This window comes from Lissotriton vulgaris, assembly GCF_964263255.1.
Source record: "Lissotriton vulgaris chromosome 8 unlocalized genomic scaffold, aLisVul1.2 SUPER_8_unloc_1, whole genome shotgun sequence".
NCBI classification, from domain to species: domain Eukaryota; kingdom Metazoa; phylum Chordata; class Amphibia; order Caudata; family Salamandridae; genus Lissotriton; species Lissotriton vulgaris.
In genome coordinates, this window is record NW_028240615.1 from 3,511,601 (window position 1) to 3,531,241 (window position 19,641).

The 19,641-nt window shown below is 47.8% G+C and overlaps 1 protein-coding gene across 3 annotated transcripts in view; it reads left to right on the forward strand.

Moving 5' to 3' along the window:
• The window catches only part of SLC15A1 (solute carrier family 15 member 1), a 126,978-nt gene that overhangs the window by 62,677 nt on the left and 44,660 nt on the right, over positions 1-19,641 (forward strand). For all 3 annotated transcript variants that reach the window (XM_086947873.1, XM_086947875.1, XM_086947874.1), the window contains exons 10-13: positions 5,567-5,656; positions 17,045-17,089; positions 17,455-17,487; positions 17,584-17,672. In XM_086947873.1, the coding sequence (XP_086803999.1) occupies positions 5,567-5,656; positions 17,045-17,089; positions 17,455-17,487; positions 17,584-17,672 (257 nt within the window). The remainder of the gene's footprint in view (positions 1-5,566; positions 5,657-17,044; positions 17,090-17,454; positions 17,488-17,583; positions 17,673-19,641) is intronic.

Genomic DNA, 19,641 nt, shown 5'->3' on the forward strand with positions numbered 1-19,641 from the left:
TTATATCCTGGTACATGGCAAATGAATTTCACACAGACATGCTCTTAGGTGCCAGTCCTAAATCCAACCCCGATAGGCGTAAACACAGGCCGCTAGTGCCTTCTGCAGGATGTATTCGGATCCCCACTTACAACCAAAGAGGAGCATGCAATATGCCTTTGTAAATTTTTACTTTTGTATTATTATATAGGACTATCGCATTTTTTAATACACAGCCCATCATAGAGAAAACATATGCTATTTGATAAATATTATTATTATTACTAGTGTTACTAGTATTATTATTATTATTAATAATAATAATAGTGATAATGATAATAATACCAATGATGATGAGCATAATAGTTTTAGCTCTAGTACGAGTAGGAGTTCTTACTGTTATTTTGTAAAAAAATACTCATTATCATCATCATCATAATCAAATAATTACAGTTATTAGATAGAGGGTCAAGAACAACAGTATTCTTACTTTATCACCATCTACTATTTCTGTTGCTGCTGATAATAGTTACATGTTGATAATGCAAGCAAGAACAATATTAATAATAATGACAGAAATAATAATGAAAATATAAATAATCCTATGTTTGACTGCTATAGTAATGTCGATGTTAAAACGTTGTTATTACCAATAACATCAATACTGGACCGGGACCCCTGGACCGTGTTGGGTTGGGGCACTGGCAGGTGATGGTCATGACCCCTTATCGGTGTGAGCACCTATTTTACAGGTGACCCCCCTGGTCCTCCCCAAACTCCCCATCTAGTGCACCAGTTCTCCCTTGCCGTGCATAATGCCAGGGGGAAGCAGATGATCCTCCTGCTGACAAGGTAATTAACTCCACTGAGTAACTGTTTGGGTTATCTGTTTCAACGTATGTTTACTATAGCCTTATAGCCCACCGTCTTGGGCTATACTGGCCATTAAAGGCCCGCTCCAGCATTAAAGGCCCGAGCCAAAGCTGAGGGTCTGGAAGGGGCCTTTTAAATCCAGTATAGCCCTGCTACGGTGGGCTAAAAGGCTATTAGAACATTTTGCCACTAGAGGGCCAAAAGTTCCAACAAATAAAACAAAGGCCTCAGTGAAACCGAGGGAATTTAAGTCTCTTTTGGCTCCATGAGGCCTTTGTTTACAGCAACAGCTGTGAACAAACATTGGAATGCTGGAGCTCCGGGCTTTTACCGGCTATTAGAAGCCCGGAGCACTCTATTGTCTTCAATGAAGCTCCCAACATTCTAGTGTTCTAATACTCTTTAATTGGTGAGAGTTGAAAAACTGGAGGATTGTATGTCAGTCATGATTATGTCAGCATTGGTGGATAGTTTAAAAATGCTTACAGGGATGACTTGTAAGCAGTACAATGATAAGATGCATCAAGGTCGGGCAGATGCGTTGCATGTCACATTATTTACTCCGTCTGTTTGCCAACAATATTTAGGCTGTATGACATATTGCATGTATTTGGATTGACATCTGCAATGTATACATATTAAAAACCAATAAAGAAAACTTTTTAAAAAATCAACACAAACAATAATAAAAATAATGTTAGTAATAATAATAATAGCGGTATAAATAATGCTTCCGATGAAGTTGATTATGTTGATAAAAAATGAAATTAATATTAAACAGAAATTCAAAAATAAAACTAATGTCAATAATAACAATAACAACAATATTAACAATATCAACAATAATAATAATGGTAATAATAACAATAATGATAATGATACAACTTATTAATAATAAATGCAGTAATAAGCAGAGTTTACATATACTCTCACTTAATTCACGTATGTACCAGTCCATAGCTGATGTTTGCCTTCAAAGGCAGCCCTTTTGTTCAGCATTTCCTTCTCTCCGTCTTTGGTGAAGAAATGCGAGGCTGTTTTCCTATGCTATCATAATAGATTTAATCGCTGCAAGATTCCAAAAGTGACTACTGTGACTATGATGATCATGAGTACTCTCAATTACAGTATTGAGTGTTTGCTTCTGCTTCGTGGTCTAGGAACCCAGACGGCGCTACAAGTCTACTTTCTTTGAAGGGCACCGCCTCTAAAAGACAACCAAATGGCAGGGGCATAGCTTCAGGGGTGGGGTGTTTGGGGTGTTACGCCTTCCAAATAATTTGCATTATTTTAAAATAAGTTGGGTACAGGAGCTTTCAGTTGGGTATGGCAAGATGTATGTCAGATTTCACCTGGTAATTTTAAATACTCACTCACACATTCTAGTCTCTGTTTTGAGGGACTTATAACAGAGCTATTTAACAAAATACTGTGTTTTAAGTGCCCCCTCTCAATCCACACTCCTTTCCCTTTCTACAAGCCTTTAAGCCCCCCTCATGTGCTGCTTCTCATATAATGATTAACATGATGTGTCAGCATGATTGTCAGAAAATCTGAAGCTCACACTCTCCCCAGTCTCACAGACCAAACTACTCCCCCGGGCAGAAGGTGTTGCATTACATTTAGCAAAATGCTTATAGTTTTTTTGTAATTGAAAGTAGTCCTGCCATAGGTTACATGGACATACCACTTGAGGGCTTGAGGGAATCAGATGCCATATTTTATCTTTTGCTGGAGTTAATTTTCTTTAGACACAGATGCGTACACCATCTGACAAATTTAGAAAAGGTGTCCAAATTGTCCATCATTAATCTTTTGCACCTGGCCTCACAAAGATTTCTGACTTCTGACAGGTTCTGGGCTGAAAAACACACTGAGTAGTATGTTGGTTGGCAGATGGAGGGTTGGCTGCACTGGCAAAATCCTCTAAAATTAGAGTTGTGTCGATTGTTGATGCCTTTTCTATATGCTCCTTGCCACCACCACACGATAAAAGGAAAGGCTTGTCTGCAAAAGAAAGTGGTTCCCAGGGTTCCTGTCACCTAAAACCTCTAAAAGGAGCCCTTTGGGGCTCTACTCACAGATAACAGTATCAAAATCCAGCAATATGCCCTCCATACATAACTCTACCTGAATGCCTTCTCTCCTCCACACGTCCAACAGCTCAAACACTGCCTCATCCAGGCCTGGATATCTACCGCTTCCCTAAAGCTGAAACCAATCAAGGCAGAATTCCTGTTATTTGACAAGAACAACAAGCAAGAAATATTACAAAACAGGCTCAATGACATGAACCTTGAAAGCTTCGAACCCCTACTTTCACCAAATGCCAGGTCACTTGGATTCACCTTCGACACCAACCTCACCCTTCAGGAACACATTGACAAAAAAAGCCAGGTGCCTGCTCTTTCTTCTATAGAAAGTGAATCCAGGTTTTCGAGAGAGCAACTTCAGAACTGATTTCAAGGCCTCATTCCCTCACATGGGGATGGTGGTAACACAAGCTCTATGGGCTACCAGACTCCACACTGGCACATCTTAAGGGCATCCTACATGGCACAGCATGTCTCATCCAGTCTCAGAGGAAATGTGATCACATTAACTCTCACTTGATGGAACTCTATTGGCTCCTCTTCCCAGCCCACACCGCCTTCAAAACTAGATGTGTCATTTACAAAGTCATCATGACCAGAACCCTTGCTTATCTTGAGGGCAAACACACGTCTCTGGTGGCTCTTGGTACACCTGCAGCCGGACTACCATTACACTGGAGACTAAGAAGTGTAAAGAAGAAAAAGCAAGGCAGCAGACCTTTTCCATCTAGGTTCTGGAACGCTATTCCTGTATTAATTAAGACTGCCCAAATGCTGCTCCATTATCGGAAAGAATTAAAGATGCACATCTTTAAAGAACCCTAGATCACAATGCAATAACAATCCATTAACCAGCTATATCTCATCTCACTTGTTGACTGTACGTATGCCTTTGACTCTGTACAGCACTCCACTGCCTTTCTGGCTAGATTTGCGGTATACACATACATAAACAATATATATATATATTCGCTGAAAAAATCAAAGGTTACAGGGACATTAAAGTTAGGAAATAGAATTTAAAAACCTTAGAAATGCACCAAAACCAAACGTTACAGAGATGTTATAGTTAGTTTCAGATTTTAACACACACAAAACCATAGAAATTCAGCAGTTATAGTTAGAGTTATCTCAAGTTACTATAACTCGTGACCTAAGTTAACTATAACTCGCGCCCACGCCATGCACAATTCTCTCATCAATCATTTTACAGCAAATGTTGCAGTGATGTTGCCAATGATGTCATAGAAGATGGTATGCGTGATGTAATAAGTGGGGTAATTAGCGGTGAATGGCTAATGCACTCCCCCGGACCTATCCCGCATGGGGGCATAATTGAACAAGTGCAGGAGCCTGCGCTTGTTTTAAAAAAAAATTCTTGCAGATTTGCCCATTGTCCACGAATTTCCAAGAAAAATGTTTAATAAACATCTTTGGCTAACTGCCCGCATGCAGCCAAATCCAAGCCTGCGACCAAGCCCTGTGGCCAACTCCCCAAAGGCAGCCAAACCAGGAGGGGAGCAAGCAGCTCACCTCCCCAAGCCAGTTTTGTCCCAGGGGACCCAATCCCCTGGGACCCACCATTGGTATTTAGGGGAGGGAGCTACATAGCCCCCTCCGCAAGCTTTAATTGGCCCTAAGGGACCCCATCCGTAGCTGTAAAAAATAGTTCATACATAATTTACATTTTTGTAGGGCCCAGATCTCACCTTTAGCTCAGCCACCTTTAATGCTCTATTTTTAGGAGAGGGATGCCATAATAAAGCTGAGCCATTCCCATTTCATCTCAATGAATTTCCAGTGTAGGCTCCTTATTCTGCTACTTGTTTGTGATAGGAGTTCTAACTGCATGGAGATACTCCATTATACAGCCTTTTGGTCTCTTGCATGCAGACTTCTGACAATTGTCCATGCCTGTGCAGGTCCATCTCAGTACTCTGTACTCCACAGGATGAATGTTGGTTTACAAAAGTGACAAGGGTAGCAGTAGACATGACACACACATCAAAGGATTGTACACTTATCCCACCCTTAGACTCTCCACAGCCTCCTATTTGTTGCTTAAGGTCTTAGAAAAGAGCAAGTGGTGGGAAATGCAGAAGGTAAATAATTTATTGGGCGGCAAATGCTTTTATGGCCCCTGAGAGCAGGGCGGCATGAGCAGCACCAGGGATACAAAAGGGTAGCCACTGGTAGCCATTGGTAACACCTTACTGACATTCATGCACAAGTGGATTCTGCATAAAACTTTAACATTCCCACCAAAACCCTCTCTATACAATCAAAAGCAGCAACAAAAAAAACAGTGGTCGGGCGAATGTGAGCACTTGTATCACTGCAGTATAGTATGGATGTTAGAATATAAACTCAAAGAAAATAACTTGTTGATGCTTAAGATCAGTGTGTTCACAAGCAGTATGCTGAGTGGATCAAAATTGAAGATTTAAACTTGGCCAGATATCCCCTTCTAGAGGCTTTGTCAAGCCATGAGTCTCCAACTATTTCCTTTCAGGAAGAATTACTTAGTCTAAAATCTTTTTCTATGGCACAGGCCCTGATGTATTCTTTGTTTTTCTCCTGAAAGTCAACCTGCATTTTCATGTAATTTATCTTTACCATAGGAGCGCCTTATTGCACAGATCAAGATGGTGGTGAAGGTTCTGTTCCTGTACATTCCACTCCCTATGTTTTGGGCCCTCTATGATCAACAGGTAACAGATTCTAAGTACTTTAATATGTTATGTTTGCTTCTGCTGAGGACAGGGGGACCACAGTTGCATGTATGATATTTCTGGTGCAAATAGTTTCACTTACATAACCTCTATTCTGATGTTAACATGAGCTTCTATGGGAATTAACAAGGGCGTAATATCAAGCCCATTATCGCTGTTTTATCAGCAGTTTCCTGCCGATAAAACGGTGATAATTTTAACACCGGTCCTTGATAATATGCCCCCCGGATTGGAAAGGTATTTGTTTTTCATATAAAGCAGCCCACCTGCAGGGTAGAGTAAGGCATCTGGAAACCCTAGGGTAGTGGTCTTCAAACCTTTATGCTCCACTCCTACCCCCTCCCCCCCCAGTGGCAAAGAAAATTCATTGAGCCCCCGATAGATTTTTACACAATTATGCCATTAAATTAGTAATGTTTAAATATGTCTAGACTTATTTAAACACTGCAGTAGCAGAGAAATTCTGTTGCAGTTTTAAAAATGCAATCAGGTACATGATTGCCAAGCATACTATTCTGGTCAGGCAAATCTTACTTATGTGTAAAAGTATCCACAGTGTGATTATCGGAAATGGGGGCGGGGAGGTTTGAAGAATATTTGGAGTCCCTTTCCTTTTGACACAAACTCCCAGCCATAATATACATGACAAAAGAGGTTAGTGATGGCCTATTACAGAGCAGCTTACTGACGCTCACCCCTGCTTTTAACCACAGTTATCAGCATAATGCTTCTTTTGACCTATGCCTGGCACCCCCCATGGGATCATTCGAGGACCCCATAGGGGGCCCACCCCTGGTTTGAAAACCCATACCTTAGGGGTTTATACAGTAAGCTAGTCTTTGGAAAACTCCAAGATTCAACAACAACGAGATTCAATCCCAATGTTTTTCTAGCTTGTTCCCAAAGACCAGGAATGCTCTTCCTGTAAAGTTGTGCCTCTCATCTCTTCTGCCGACTGTTTTCTAGGTTATTTGTCAGAATAAAATTGGCCCCAGCCTACTATTGCTTTTGGCCATTTTTCTTTCTGTAAATTTCACGTAGAGATCAGTTTGGGGTTGAATTCTAGGATTTAGGATGTGTTTTAGTGCATACCCTTTGAATTTTGTCGGTCTCTTTTGATTTTTATGACGTCAAGAAGTCTGAAACCCTACGATACAATTTGTGCCAAATAAAACTGAAATGTATCTAAAACAGATCAACTAGTTAAAGCTAGTCAAAGAAGTTTAACCAGAAATGTTGGATCCAGTCATCATTCTGTTATAGTTACTGGCTTGATCCCAACCTGTTGCAGTGAGCTGGCAACATGGCTTATAACATGACTCAGCAAAGTACTTGCCTCTGAAATGTTTCTGTTGCCTGTAAGTCACAAGTTTGAATTATGACAAATTCATCTAAGACTTTCATCCTCTCAAAGTCGATGCACTGCTAACCATTACCTTGGGGATCAATAACACTGATTTTTTAAAGTGCTTACAGAGAGTATTGCTACATTGCACAGCAATATATAAAAACAAGTTTTATTAGTTCTCTTTTGTATTAACTGGGCACAACTGAAGCATTTCCAGCAGATCTGTCTATTAAACCATGTCTGCCAACAGCTAGTTAGATTTTTCATTGGGCTGATCCTTTCAGAATTGATGGGTATGTCTAAATGTCTGCAGCCTCTTGTTCAGTTGCAAAGACTAAGTCATTAGAATTGGTACCACACAGTTCTGGCGTGCTATGTGCCATGATAAATTAGTAAAAAGAGAAGGAAACCCATTATGAACACTTTCAAGGAATGTTAAAATCTGTCCCTGCTTCATACAATGGCAAAGTAAATGATTTTCTAATGAAATAACAGCTGTCTTGCAATAGGCATATTGAGTGCCTATTAATTGCTTTAGCAATGCCTGCATGTATTGTGTTTACCAAATATTCCGAAACACATTGTGAATAAATCTCTGGTGGATACATTTACAATGAATGTAGGACTGATTTAGGTATTGCACCAAATGTTCCAAGAAATTGATAGTAGAAATCCAGAATTCATCTGGAAAAATGTGCGGCATGAGAATTAGCAAGCTTGTGGTAATACCATACAACTCTGAATATTGGGATTACATTTCAGTAATTCCAACATGCTTATAAGGTAGAATGTAGTAAAGAAACAAGCTCCTTTGGCCAAAGCACTAGGGAAATATGGGCAATGGTGATGATAGAGACATAGAACCAGAAAAAAGGAAGAGCACCAGCCAAACTAACCTTCAAGCAGCCCTCACCAAGCTAAGAGCTAGTACTAGATGCTAAAAGGAGGATCGAGTAATTCAAATGGAGGCCAAAGGGAAACCCAAATATGCAAAATGATTGAAGGATTCTGATAGACGTTGGATTTGCGACTATAAAAGTGAGAACCAGAGTGATTAGAAAGAAAAACAAGGAAGCATTTCCAGAATTTATAGGCTTATAAAAGAAGAGCGTTGGCCAAAAGAATTGAATACATGGCAAATTGTGCAATGTAGATCCAAATTAGAATCATTGGTCCAGTCGAAGCAGTGGAAGGGGATGGCCTGATGCATTTCATGATGACCCAGGTATTCAAACATCCTTGCTTCAGTTTAGAGATGGATGTCCTCCATATTAAGATTGTGAGGGCAACACGGAGCAATGAGCAGTTTGGCAGGAGTCAGCATTGAAATTCAGGATTCATGGTCACTCACAATAAGGAACAAATCCTTGGTGATGCCAGGAAGAACAATTCTGTACTGAATAAAGATCTGCAGAGAACTGGCAACTTCCATGAACTGAAATTAATGGGGGAAAAGTGCAAGTGCCTCATTGAGATTAAAAAAAAAACAATTCATGAGGGGGCGTGGCTTGGCGGGCGAAGATGGCGGTCGCAGCCTTGTAGAGCTCCCGCCGGCCCGGACTTAATTCGATCATTTATCCTGACCCCCGAGCCCACTGTTGGTACCCAGTGATTGCTTTCGATCTGGTGAAGTCTCCTGTCTCCTTTGGTGTGTCGATCCTGCATTTCTTCCCTTCCTGCGATCGGAGGGAGGCGGCGGCGGAGTGCGGCCTGGTGGCCGGCCGGAGGCCGGGGTCCTCGAGTTTCACGACGCCTGGTGGCAGTTGCGATCTGGCGGGCGCGGGTGGCATCCGCTACGCCGCCCTTGGCTCATCTCTTTGGCCGCGATCGTCTGGAGATCGGGGCGGTGCCAACAGCTCCTACCCATCGGCTCTCCCCCTGTGTGACCAACGAGCGGAGGCGGTGAGGCGTGCCCCGCGACAGTCTGGAGACGGGGTTCCTTGAGCCCCGAGGCGGCCGGTGACGGACTGGCGGACGGCAGTGGCATCCGATCTGCCCCTCCTGGCCCGGCCCGTTGGATACGGCTGCCCACAGACCACGGACCCACAGCTTCTTCCTTTTGTACTTTGGACGGCCGCTCGTGGGGACGAGTGCGGGTGCGGCCTGTCCCGCCTGGGTGACGCCGGGACCTCGATTTGCGCGACACCCGGTCACGGCGGCCGGCCCGCATTCCTATCTGGGGCCTCATCTGGGCCGTCCCGCTCAGGACTTGTGACAGTGCCCGAGGGTTCGGGGGTGGTGTCCGCCCTGCTCAGCGTGTGCCATGACCAGGGACAGAGGAGGTGGCCCGCCTAAACATGGCCCCATTGATAAATTCACCGGGCCGAGTGGTGGCGCCGGGGCGGCCGGTGGCAGCGGTGGCCCTGGGCCGGACAATGCAGCTATACTGGCGGCCATCACCCAATCCCGAGACATGCTCGATGCCAAGATTGGAGCGGTTGGGGCGGATGTCACGCTCCTGCGCCAGGACCTCCGCAACGCGGTGGAGCGGATCGCTGGGGCGGAGACCCGCATCACGGAGACCGAGGCGGACATTGGTGGCCTAAAGAAGCGACTGGCGGAGGTGGAAAGCATCCAAAAGACACTGGCGGCCCGCGTGGAAGATGCAGAAGGGCGCGCGCGGCGCAACAACCTCCGCTTCATTGGCTTTCCAGAGCGGTGCGAGAAGGACAACATGGAGCGGTTCCTAACCGGGTGGCTGGAAAGCTGGCTCCCCGAAGGGGCACTGTCTACGTGCTTCGTGATTGAGAGGGCCCACAGGGCTCTGACCCAGCGGCCGCCGGAGGGCGAGCGCCCACGGCCTGTTATCGCTCGCCTGCTGAACTATCATGACCGGGATGTTATCCTGCGGGAGGCGAGGAACAAGGGCTCACTCGCCTTCGAGAATCATACTATCATGATTTTCCCGGACTACACGAAGATGGTGCAGCAACAGAGGCAATCCTTCATGGACGCTAAGGCTAAGCTTAGGGGCCTCAAGCTCCAATACTCGCTCCTGTATCCGGCTCGCCTGCGAGTAATATATCAGTCTCGGACCCATTTCTTTGATTCGCCGGAGGAGGTGTTCCGCTGGACCGATGAGGCGGTGCGACTCAGGCCCCATGCCCAGCCGGGGCTGGACCCGGGCAGGTCCCAGGGATCGTCGCCGGAACGGACGGATCGCCCAAACAGGAAGGGCCGCCATCGGAGATCTCGCTCCAAGAAGAGATCGGCTTCCGCCAGTGCATCGCAATCGGGTGGTGCCAGGGACTCGGAGCACTCCGATGCGGGCAGCTGAACTTTGCTGGGTCTGCACGCACTTTGTATGCTGAATACTGAACTGCTCTGCTTTGGCTGGTGAGACTGTTTCATTCTGTCCTTGATGTGCCAGTCGGTTCCCATGTGAAGACTCCAGTTATTGCCATGGGGACGCAGTGGGGCTCGGGGGGTACCGTTTGTGGGCCTCAGACCCTCACGGATGTGAGTGTTGTTGGGGGGGTGGTGTGTGTGTCATTGTGGGGTTGTTGGGATCCATTGGTATGGCGGGCCCTGGGTCCTCGGTTTTGGACCCGGGTCTCTCCATGCCGCGACAGATACTTCAATGTTTTCTGAGGTATTGGGGTGGTGGGTGTGGGGCGTGGGGGGGAGTTCTGGTGTTGCGCTGGTTGGGGGGGTTCTGGGTTGGGAAGGGGGCGCTGAGTTTGCGGGCTGGGGGGGTGGGTCCACACATGTCTGAGGCTTTGATTCTTGTCGATTTGCGGGTTGCACCAGGGTGGGAGGGAGGGCCGGATTCTGGACTGTGTATTGACAATGGCTGATACTGCGCTTATGTCTCCTTCGAAGACCCTGCGGGTGGTGACATGGAATGTGCGGGGTATCCTGGATAAGATCAAGCGTGGGGCTGTGCTGCGGTGGGGGAAGAGGGAGATGGTGGATGTACTCCTGCTCCAGGAGACTCACATGCTGGGCTCCAAGGCCCTTAGCCTTCAGAGGTTCGGCTATCAACAGGTTTATCATGCTGGCTTTATGAGGGGATCACGGGGGGTGGCCATTTTGGTACATCGTAGGGTGGCCTATGTTCATGAGAAGCAATGGATTGATCCTCAGGGTAGGTTTGTCTTTATTAAAGGCCTACTGGGTTCCGAGCCGGTGGTCTTTGGAAGTGTTTACGCCCCTCCCCCCCTGCAATGGGCATTGTCTGAGCGGCTGTTTGCGCTGTGGGACGAAATCCCCGAGGTCCTGACCATGGTGGGGGGTGATTGGAATGAGGTCATGGATGTGGGCCTGGACCGCCTGAGGCGAGCACATGTAGTGTCTAACCCCCCCCCGCGGCTGCTCCCACCCGATTGTGTGCGACTGTGCGTAGTCTGGGCTGGATTGATGTGTGGCGGCATTTTCATCCTGCGGGGCAGGCCTTCACGTATGTATCGGCGGTGCATGGGTCCTTCTCGAGACTCGACTATCTGTTTGTACCGGGTGCCTGTCTGGGCCGTATCAGGGATGCCGCGATACTCCCCAGGGGCCTCTCGGATCATTCCCCTGTCCTAGCCACCGTGACCCTCCCCTCTAAACGGCAACCCTTTCGCTGGCGTATGTCCGCCTGGCAGCTGCAGCGGCCGGAGTACGTGACGCATTTACGCGAAGCGATCGATCACTTCTGGCGCGAGAACTTAGTGGGGGGTGTCGATGCCATTGTTGTGTGGGAGGCGCTGAAGCCTACGATCCGGGGCATTGATATAACTTGGTGTGCGGCCGCTCGGCGGGAGCGTCGGGAAGCCATTGTGACTGCCGCGGCCCGCGTGGAGGAGCTGGAGCAGCGTGGTCGACTCGGGGGTGACGAGGGCGTCGTGCGACGGCTCCTGCAGGCCCAGCAGACGTATGCCTCGGTCCTGTACGAGGAGGCCCGACAGGCGTGGCTCGCCACGCGCAGCAGGGTGTACCAGTGGGGCGATAAGTCCTGCACCATGTTGCATAGGCTTTGCCAGGCGACTTTCCAGCCCCTAGAGCTGCCCGGCCTTACGGCGGAGGACGGCTCGGTCATGACCGACCCGGGTCTGTTGGCGGCTAGCTTTGCCTGCTACTACGAGGCACAATACGCTCCTCGTGACCCCTTGGTGGAGGGCGAGATTGCCTCATACTTGGACGACCTACTCCCACAGGCAGTCCCGGATGAGACTAGAACGGCCTTGGAGGCCCCGCTTACATCCGAGGAACTTGGGGAAGCCCTTGGCCAGTTGAATACTGGGAAGGCGCCCGGCCCGAGCGGTTATCCTGCCGAATTTTATAAAAAGTTCCACGTTCAGCTGGGACCCCACTTTCGCAACGCCCTGGAGGCAGCGCGGACTAGAGGCGAGCTGCCACCTGACTGGCGTCATGCCGAGATTGTGGTCTTTTTGAAGCCGGGCAGGGCGCCGGACCGGCACGACTCTTACAGGCCGATCTCCCTTCTCAACATCGAGGCCAAGATTTTGGCGAAAGCCCTGGCGAACCGCCTTCTGCCCCACATCGCCGACCTGGTCCACCCTGACCAGGCCGGGTTCATGCCGCGCAGGGCCACCCGGCATAATATCCGGCGGGCACAGGCAGCGATCGACGCCATGGGTGCTAGGGATGAACAGGCCGCACTCCTTCTTGCGGACATGGACCGAGCCTTTGACTCGGTGAGTTGGGCGTATTTGTTCGCCTTGCTGGCCCGCCTCAATCTAGGGCCTGTTTTCTTGTCCTATATTCGTCTCCTATACACCAATGTTACGGCGTCGGTCCGTGTAGCCGGTGCGGTCTCTGGGCGCTTCCAAATCGGACGTGGTACTCGACAGGGTTGCCCGCTGTCCCCCTATCTGTTCGCCCTGGCCATGGAGCCCCTGGCGTCGCGGATACGAATGGACGCCCATCTACGTGGCTTTGTCTGGAACGATAACCTAACAGATAGGATTGCACTCTATGCGGACGACGTCCTCCTGTTCCTCACTAATCTGCGGCGCTCGGGTCCCCGAGTTTTGGAGATCATGCGGGGGTTTGGCGAGGTCTCGGGGCTTCACCTTAATCTGTCTAAATCGACCCTGTGGATTCTACATGGCGGAGTGGTTGCCGACCCTTGGGCCGCCGACTTGCGCGTGGCGACGGACGGCCTGAAGTATCTGGGTGTCTTCCTCTCGACCTCGCGAGCCGTGGCCTGGACACGCAGTGTCTTGCCGGTGTGGGAACGGGTCCAGACAGATGTCAAAACATGGTCCAGGATGCCCCTCACAATCTTTGGGAGGTCGGCCATCTTTAAGATGGTGGCGCTGCCGAGGCTGTTGTACCAACTCCAAAATTTCCCGCACCCTATTGGCATGGAGTGGTTCCGCCAGGTGAACTCTGTGCTGAGCCGCTTCCTGTGGGATGGCGGTGCAGCCAGGGTGGCCCTGAGGACGTGCTTTCTGTCCACATACTGTGGTGGCTTGGCCACATCCGACCTCCTCTCCTACTACCAGGCGTCACACCTGCTTGTCCTCAATGACTGGTGGTACGGGGATAGGAGTGACCCGGCCTATGCCCTGGAGAGACATCTCATGGGTGATCGTACGCTCCACACCATTCTTTATTCGGCCCGTATACGCCGTGGGTTGCCGTCGGTAACTAAAGTGGTCTTTGCAGTGTGGCGGCAGTCTCTGCGCCGCATGGGTTGGTGGGGCAAATTAACAGCTGAAACGCCGCTGTGGCACAATGGCATGCTCCCGGAACTGGCGGCCCTGGCCGGGTTTGAGGGTTGGGAGGCTATTGGAATTACACAACTGGGCCAGGTCGTATCGGGCGCCACCCTCAAGTCCTTTGAGGACCTCCGTGTGGAGTTCCAGATGCCTCAGTCCCAGTTCTTCCGTTACCTCCAGCTGAGGCATGCCCTTGCCCCGAGCATTGCCGGCCTCGACTCCCTGCCGGAGTTCAGCCCAATTGAGGCGAAAGTGTTTATGGGAGACTTGGGAGACAAGAAGGTCTCTAGGATCTATCAGTCACTTGTTACTCACTGCTCCTCCACTCTCAGCTCCCTTCGGGAGGCGTGGGAGGTGGACGTGGGCGCCCTAGATGAGGACGATTGGAGGGAGGCGCTGGAGTCCCCGCGCGGCACCGCTGTTGCGGTTCGGCTCCGCCTGATACAGTTCAAATACCTGCATCGTGCCTATTATACACGTGAACGTCTGTGGAAGGCTGGTTTGATTGCGTCGCCGGAGTGCCTGCGCTGTGGGGAAGTGCCTGGCTCCCTGCTACATACGGTGTGGTCGTGTGGTCGCCTGGCTGGATTCTGGAGGGGCATATGGAGTTGCCTGGCTGAGGTCCTGGGCTGGGATCTTCCTCGAACCCACCGGCTAGGCCTGCTGCATATTATGGAAGGGGTTGGGGGCAACATGTATAAGCGCCATCTGTTGCTCCTGGGCCTGGTCGTGGCCAAGCGTGACCTGGCTCGGGCCTGGAAATCTGTGAGGGCCCCCCCCCTGTCTGCATGGAAGGCTGGGCTGGACTACTTTATGGGCCTTGAAAAACCGGTCTTTGAGGCGCGGGGCTGCCCACGCAAACATTTCAAGATCTGGAAGCGGTGGGCCGACTACCGTGGCCTGTCCTTGGAACCCCCGGCGGAGCAGGAGGAGGACATTTGATCACAGTGACACTTCTGGCCCGAATGGCAAAGCCCTGGTTGCATTATACCTGCTTCTTCTATGTATATCGTATTTGTGTTGCTTCTGTACATGTGTGGTGGGGGGGGTGTTGGGTACGGGTGGGGGTGTAGTTGGGGTTGGGGTGGGCTGTTAGGGCATCTTTAAAGCTGAGCTTCATTGACACTTGCTTCATGGATTACTATGTATGTCACCGTTACATTGATACTGTTGTGGGGATCTTGGTGTGTGAAGATACCACATTCTTAATACTCTTCTGCTCAATAAAATTGGTTGTGAAAAAAAAAAAAACAATTCATTATCAAGGTAGTGAAGATGGTTTGCTGCAAATGGCACAGCTAGGAATGTCTTGGAAAGATGGAAAATATACATGCGTTGATTCCAGAAATGTGTGGGCATCTTGTTGGAGATGCAATGGTAGAAACAGAAGGCCAAAGAAGGATGGGAGCAGGCCTCTAAAGTCAGACAAAGATTACGATATTCTGAGTGATCCCGTTGGCAAGCTTCTGAGCAATATGTTGTATGGGAATCTGATGAACGCTGAGATCAACGCCTTACTCAAGAAGCCCAAGGCGGACCCCAAGGACCTCAAGAACTTCCGTCCCATCTCCCTGCTCCCGTTCCCTGCGAAGGTCCCCAAGAACATCGTCAACAAACAACTGACCTGCTAGCTCGAGGACAACAACATCCTGGAGCCATCCCAGTCCGTTTCTGCAGCAACCACAGCACCGAAACCGCCCTCATGGCCCCCACTGACGACATCAGGAGCCTGCTCGACAACTGGGAAACAGTAGCCCTCATCCTCCTGGACCTGTCAGCCGCCTTCGACACGGTCTGCCACCGCACACTACGAACACGCCTACACAGCGCCGGGATCCAAGAGAAGGCCCTGGACTGGACCACATCCTTTCTCTCCAGCAGAACTCAGTGCTTCCGCCTCCCACCCTTCCGCTCCACCGCCACCGAGATCTTCTGCGGCATACCCCAGGGCTCTTCCCTAAGCCCAACGCGCTTCAACATCTACATGGCACCCCTCGCCCACGTCGCCAGACAGCCCAACCTCAACATCATCTCCTACGCCGATGACACCCAGCTGATCATCTCCCTCACCAAACACCCTCACACCGCCAAAACCAACCTCCACGAAGGAATGAAGGCCATTGCTGAATGGATGAAGAACAGCCGACTGAAGCTGAACTCGGAAAAGACGGAGGTCCTCATCCTCGGCTCCATCCCTTCAGCCTGGGACGACTCCTGGTGGCCGACATCACTAGGAACAGCCCCGACACCCATCGACCACGCACACAACCTGGGGGTCATCCTCGACTCCACCCTCTCCATGTCTAAACAGGTCAACGCTGTCTCCTCTTCCTGCTTCAACACCCTCCGAATGCTCAGCAGGATCTTCAAGTGGATCCCCACCGAAACAAGAAGAACAGTCACCCAGGCCCTCGTCACCAGCAGGCTGGAATATGGAAATGCCCTCTACGCAGGAACGTCAACCAAGCTCCTGAGATGGCTGCAACGCATCCAGAACGCCTCGGCGTGACTGATCCTCGACATCCCCTGCCACAGCCCCACCACACCCCACCTGAGAGACCTACACTGGCTCCCTGTCAATAGGAGGATAACCTTCAAACTCCTCATCAACTCACACAAGGCTCTCCACAACGCCTGCCCAGTGTACCTCAACAGACGACTCAGCTTCCACACCCCTACCCGCAAGCTCTGCTCAACCGGCTCGCCCTCGCAACAGTCCCCCGCATCCGAAGAACGACCCACGGCGGCAGATCCTTCAACCACCTCGCCGCCAAGATCTGGAATACCCTAACCCAACCAACCTACGGCAGACCCAAGATCTACTGACCTTCAGAAGATTTCTCATAGCCTGACTTTTCGATCAGTAGCAGCAACCCCCCGTACCCCCCCCCCCCCCCCCTACCAGCGCCTTGAGACCCTCACGGGTATGTAGCGCGCTTAACAAATGTCCTGATTGATTGATTGATTGATTGATGAAATCAAGGATTTTATTGTTAGGGCTCTCTGTTGATTGTCTGACCACAATAGGGCAGGAGAGGTGATTACCTACCCATGCTGTAAGGTTAGGTCTTTATATAATGTGGGCAATGTGTGTGGTCCTCCAATAGTAGTATTAAAGAGGACACCAGTAGGATATCCAAGCGACTTAAAGTGTGTATTTGTTTTAAAGGGGTTTCCCTCCCAATCTGGGTATATTTCTCATTTGAATATTGTAATAAAGGTAGTGTTAAAATAGACACAGATTATCTCATGTCTCTCTTGGATGTGTGGTTTTGATTTTTCAGTGTGTGAGTAAGACTATAGTGAATTTCTTCGGTATCTCAAATTCTTATGTCATTTATTTTCCTGAAGGGTTCTAGATGGACTTTGCAAGCCACTACAATGGACGGAAACTTTGTGAGTGTTGTTCTTGTTTCCTTTCGTACTTACTTTGCTAACTGCACAAAATTGACATTGAATCAACTGATCCTGTATTCATCTGCTGTAAATCTTTAGATGCGCTAAGAATGTTCCTTAGCTGTTTGTAAGCGAACTAGATAAAATAAGCCTTTATAAATGGAATGTTATATATTTGCTAAAATAAACTGATAACAATTTAATAGAATGTTTTAAACTACTGTAATGCTGTAGTAGGTATTTTCAAATTATGAACATTTTGTATGTTTATATGTTTTTCGTTAAGCCAAAAATGGGGCACAAATCTTAAAATAGAATTACTACTTCGTTCATTCATTCATTATTACTTGTTTTTCATGTTCTAGGGAGCCCTTACCATACAGCCTGATCAGATGCAGGTAAGCTCCCAAGGTATGGCTATAAGGCTTGCATTCTCTTCAGGAGGTGGAGTTTAGATGTTCAATAATTGTATGTCCCTTTATTACTCACAACAGACCGTGAACCCCATCCTGATCCTCATACTTGTCCCGATTGTGGATGGTTGCCTTTACCCTTTGATCAGAAAATGCAAACTCAACTTCACGTAAGTCTTGCTAAATTAGGGGTATTGGGTGGGGCTGGATCGATGCCAGACTATAAAGATGTCCATTTGCAGTAAATGTACAAACAACAAATCTAAAAGAAACATATTTCCTTAATCAGTGCTTATTGCAACATGTATAGCACCTTAGGCACCCCTGTGATCAGTGCCGGATTAAAACCTGTGGAGGCCCTAAGGCACTCAATATTTCGGGCCCCCCTCGCAAATTATCTCCTAATGCCCAATGCACCAGATTTTTTTACAAACTGACAGCTGCCAGAGAGATCAGCTTTTAAGAGACAAACTGCTATGTGAATCTGATGTCTCTGGTTTATGCACTTTAAGTTGTAAATGGGTACATTACATTAATACAGTATTTTCTCTATATTGGCTTTAATGTCAATGTAAATCCAGTATTTGTAAAGCACACAGCTACCCAGAGGCATCCCGGCACTGGGGGCCACCGGCAAGATTAAGTGAGCTATTGCCCAGAGTCACATGGTGCTGGGCTGACCTGCCGCTGGTGCCAGGGATCGAACCGTGAACCCCAGCGTACGGTGTCTGTTGTCCTGGCCGCAGCGCCACACCTCTTCCCTGTAAAGTTTAGTGTCTTTGAGTTGATTAATTCTTTCTATATTTTGGAAACAACCTTCAAGAAAGCTTAATTGTAATTTTTTTTTCCAAGATCAAATCACTATTATTTTGATCCATTGTCATCTGTTGAATCCCTCCACCACACACCACTGCTATTACCTGCACGGGCCACTCCTGTACTTAACTGAAGGGATGTAAGGATGATGGCTTCATGTTCTGAGCATAGACAAACGGTAACACTATTTTTCACAGAAAATGATCCCTTCCATACCAGACTTGTGATGCAAGAAGCATCACCGGTAAATTTGCATACCGTATCAGGCTTTAAGTTGCCTTTGTTGCAAACCCCAGTGGCTTAGTTTGATACACTCTGAGGTCATGGTATTACTTATGTGGCACAACCAAGTTCAGCATTGTGAACTGACCTGAAAATATGTCACCACTGGGACCGAACAGTGCTTGTCTTTTGTTACAATGACTGCAATACAGGGTACCAGGAGAATCTATCTGATACTTTCCTCTTCCATCTCAACCACTATTTTGAGGGTGCAACAAACTTTTGCCAAATGCAATATATGAATGGTAAGCATAACACAGCATACCACACTGCTTTCTATGGAAGTCATTATGATACATTAATTAATAAATATTCCTGAAGTATCACAAAAGGATGAGTTATTCAATTACAGGAACCTCTGAGTCAATTTAGGAAGCATCTCACTGTGTAGGTGACTACTCAAGGAATAATGACCACAACTCCCTCGAGTTGGCAGTAAAATTAAAAATAAAGGGCTTGGAAAAGACAATAGTCATGATCCGCTTCTGAGAAGACTATTAAAATTAAATGTGGAAGCATATTCACCCCCTGGTGGATTGTGCTTAAATTATTGTTGCAAGGATTTTTGAAAAGATGGATAACATTGTACAAACCTAACTCACAGTGTAGGACTAACAAACTGCACCACAAAGATAGAATGATCACACCTTCATCCAGCTTAAGTGTGAAGTTATAGATAATTTCTCTGATATAAATGTCGAAGTGGCATAGACGCTTATAATTTCACAATCTTGTGACTATTTTTTTTATCGTAATGCAAGTTTTTATTTGCCAAAAAGTGAGTAGTTTGGTATAAGGGTTGGCACTTTTTTCTTGGAATAAGTGAACACGTAAGACTGCAGGGAAAATATCGCTTATAGAAGTGTTCTGGTAAGGGTGGCCTAAATAGGGTTTTTATAAAAAAAATTATCAAACTTTGAAACTAATGTATGATAAAATTTGGTGTTGCAAGACACCTTTCATACAAACCTAAAACTGGTGAATAAAAAATAAAATTATGGTAAGTGCTAATTCTGTAAAGGCTCAATTCCACCAAAGGAT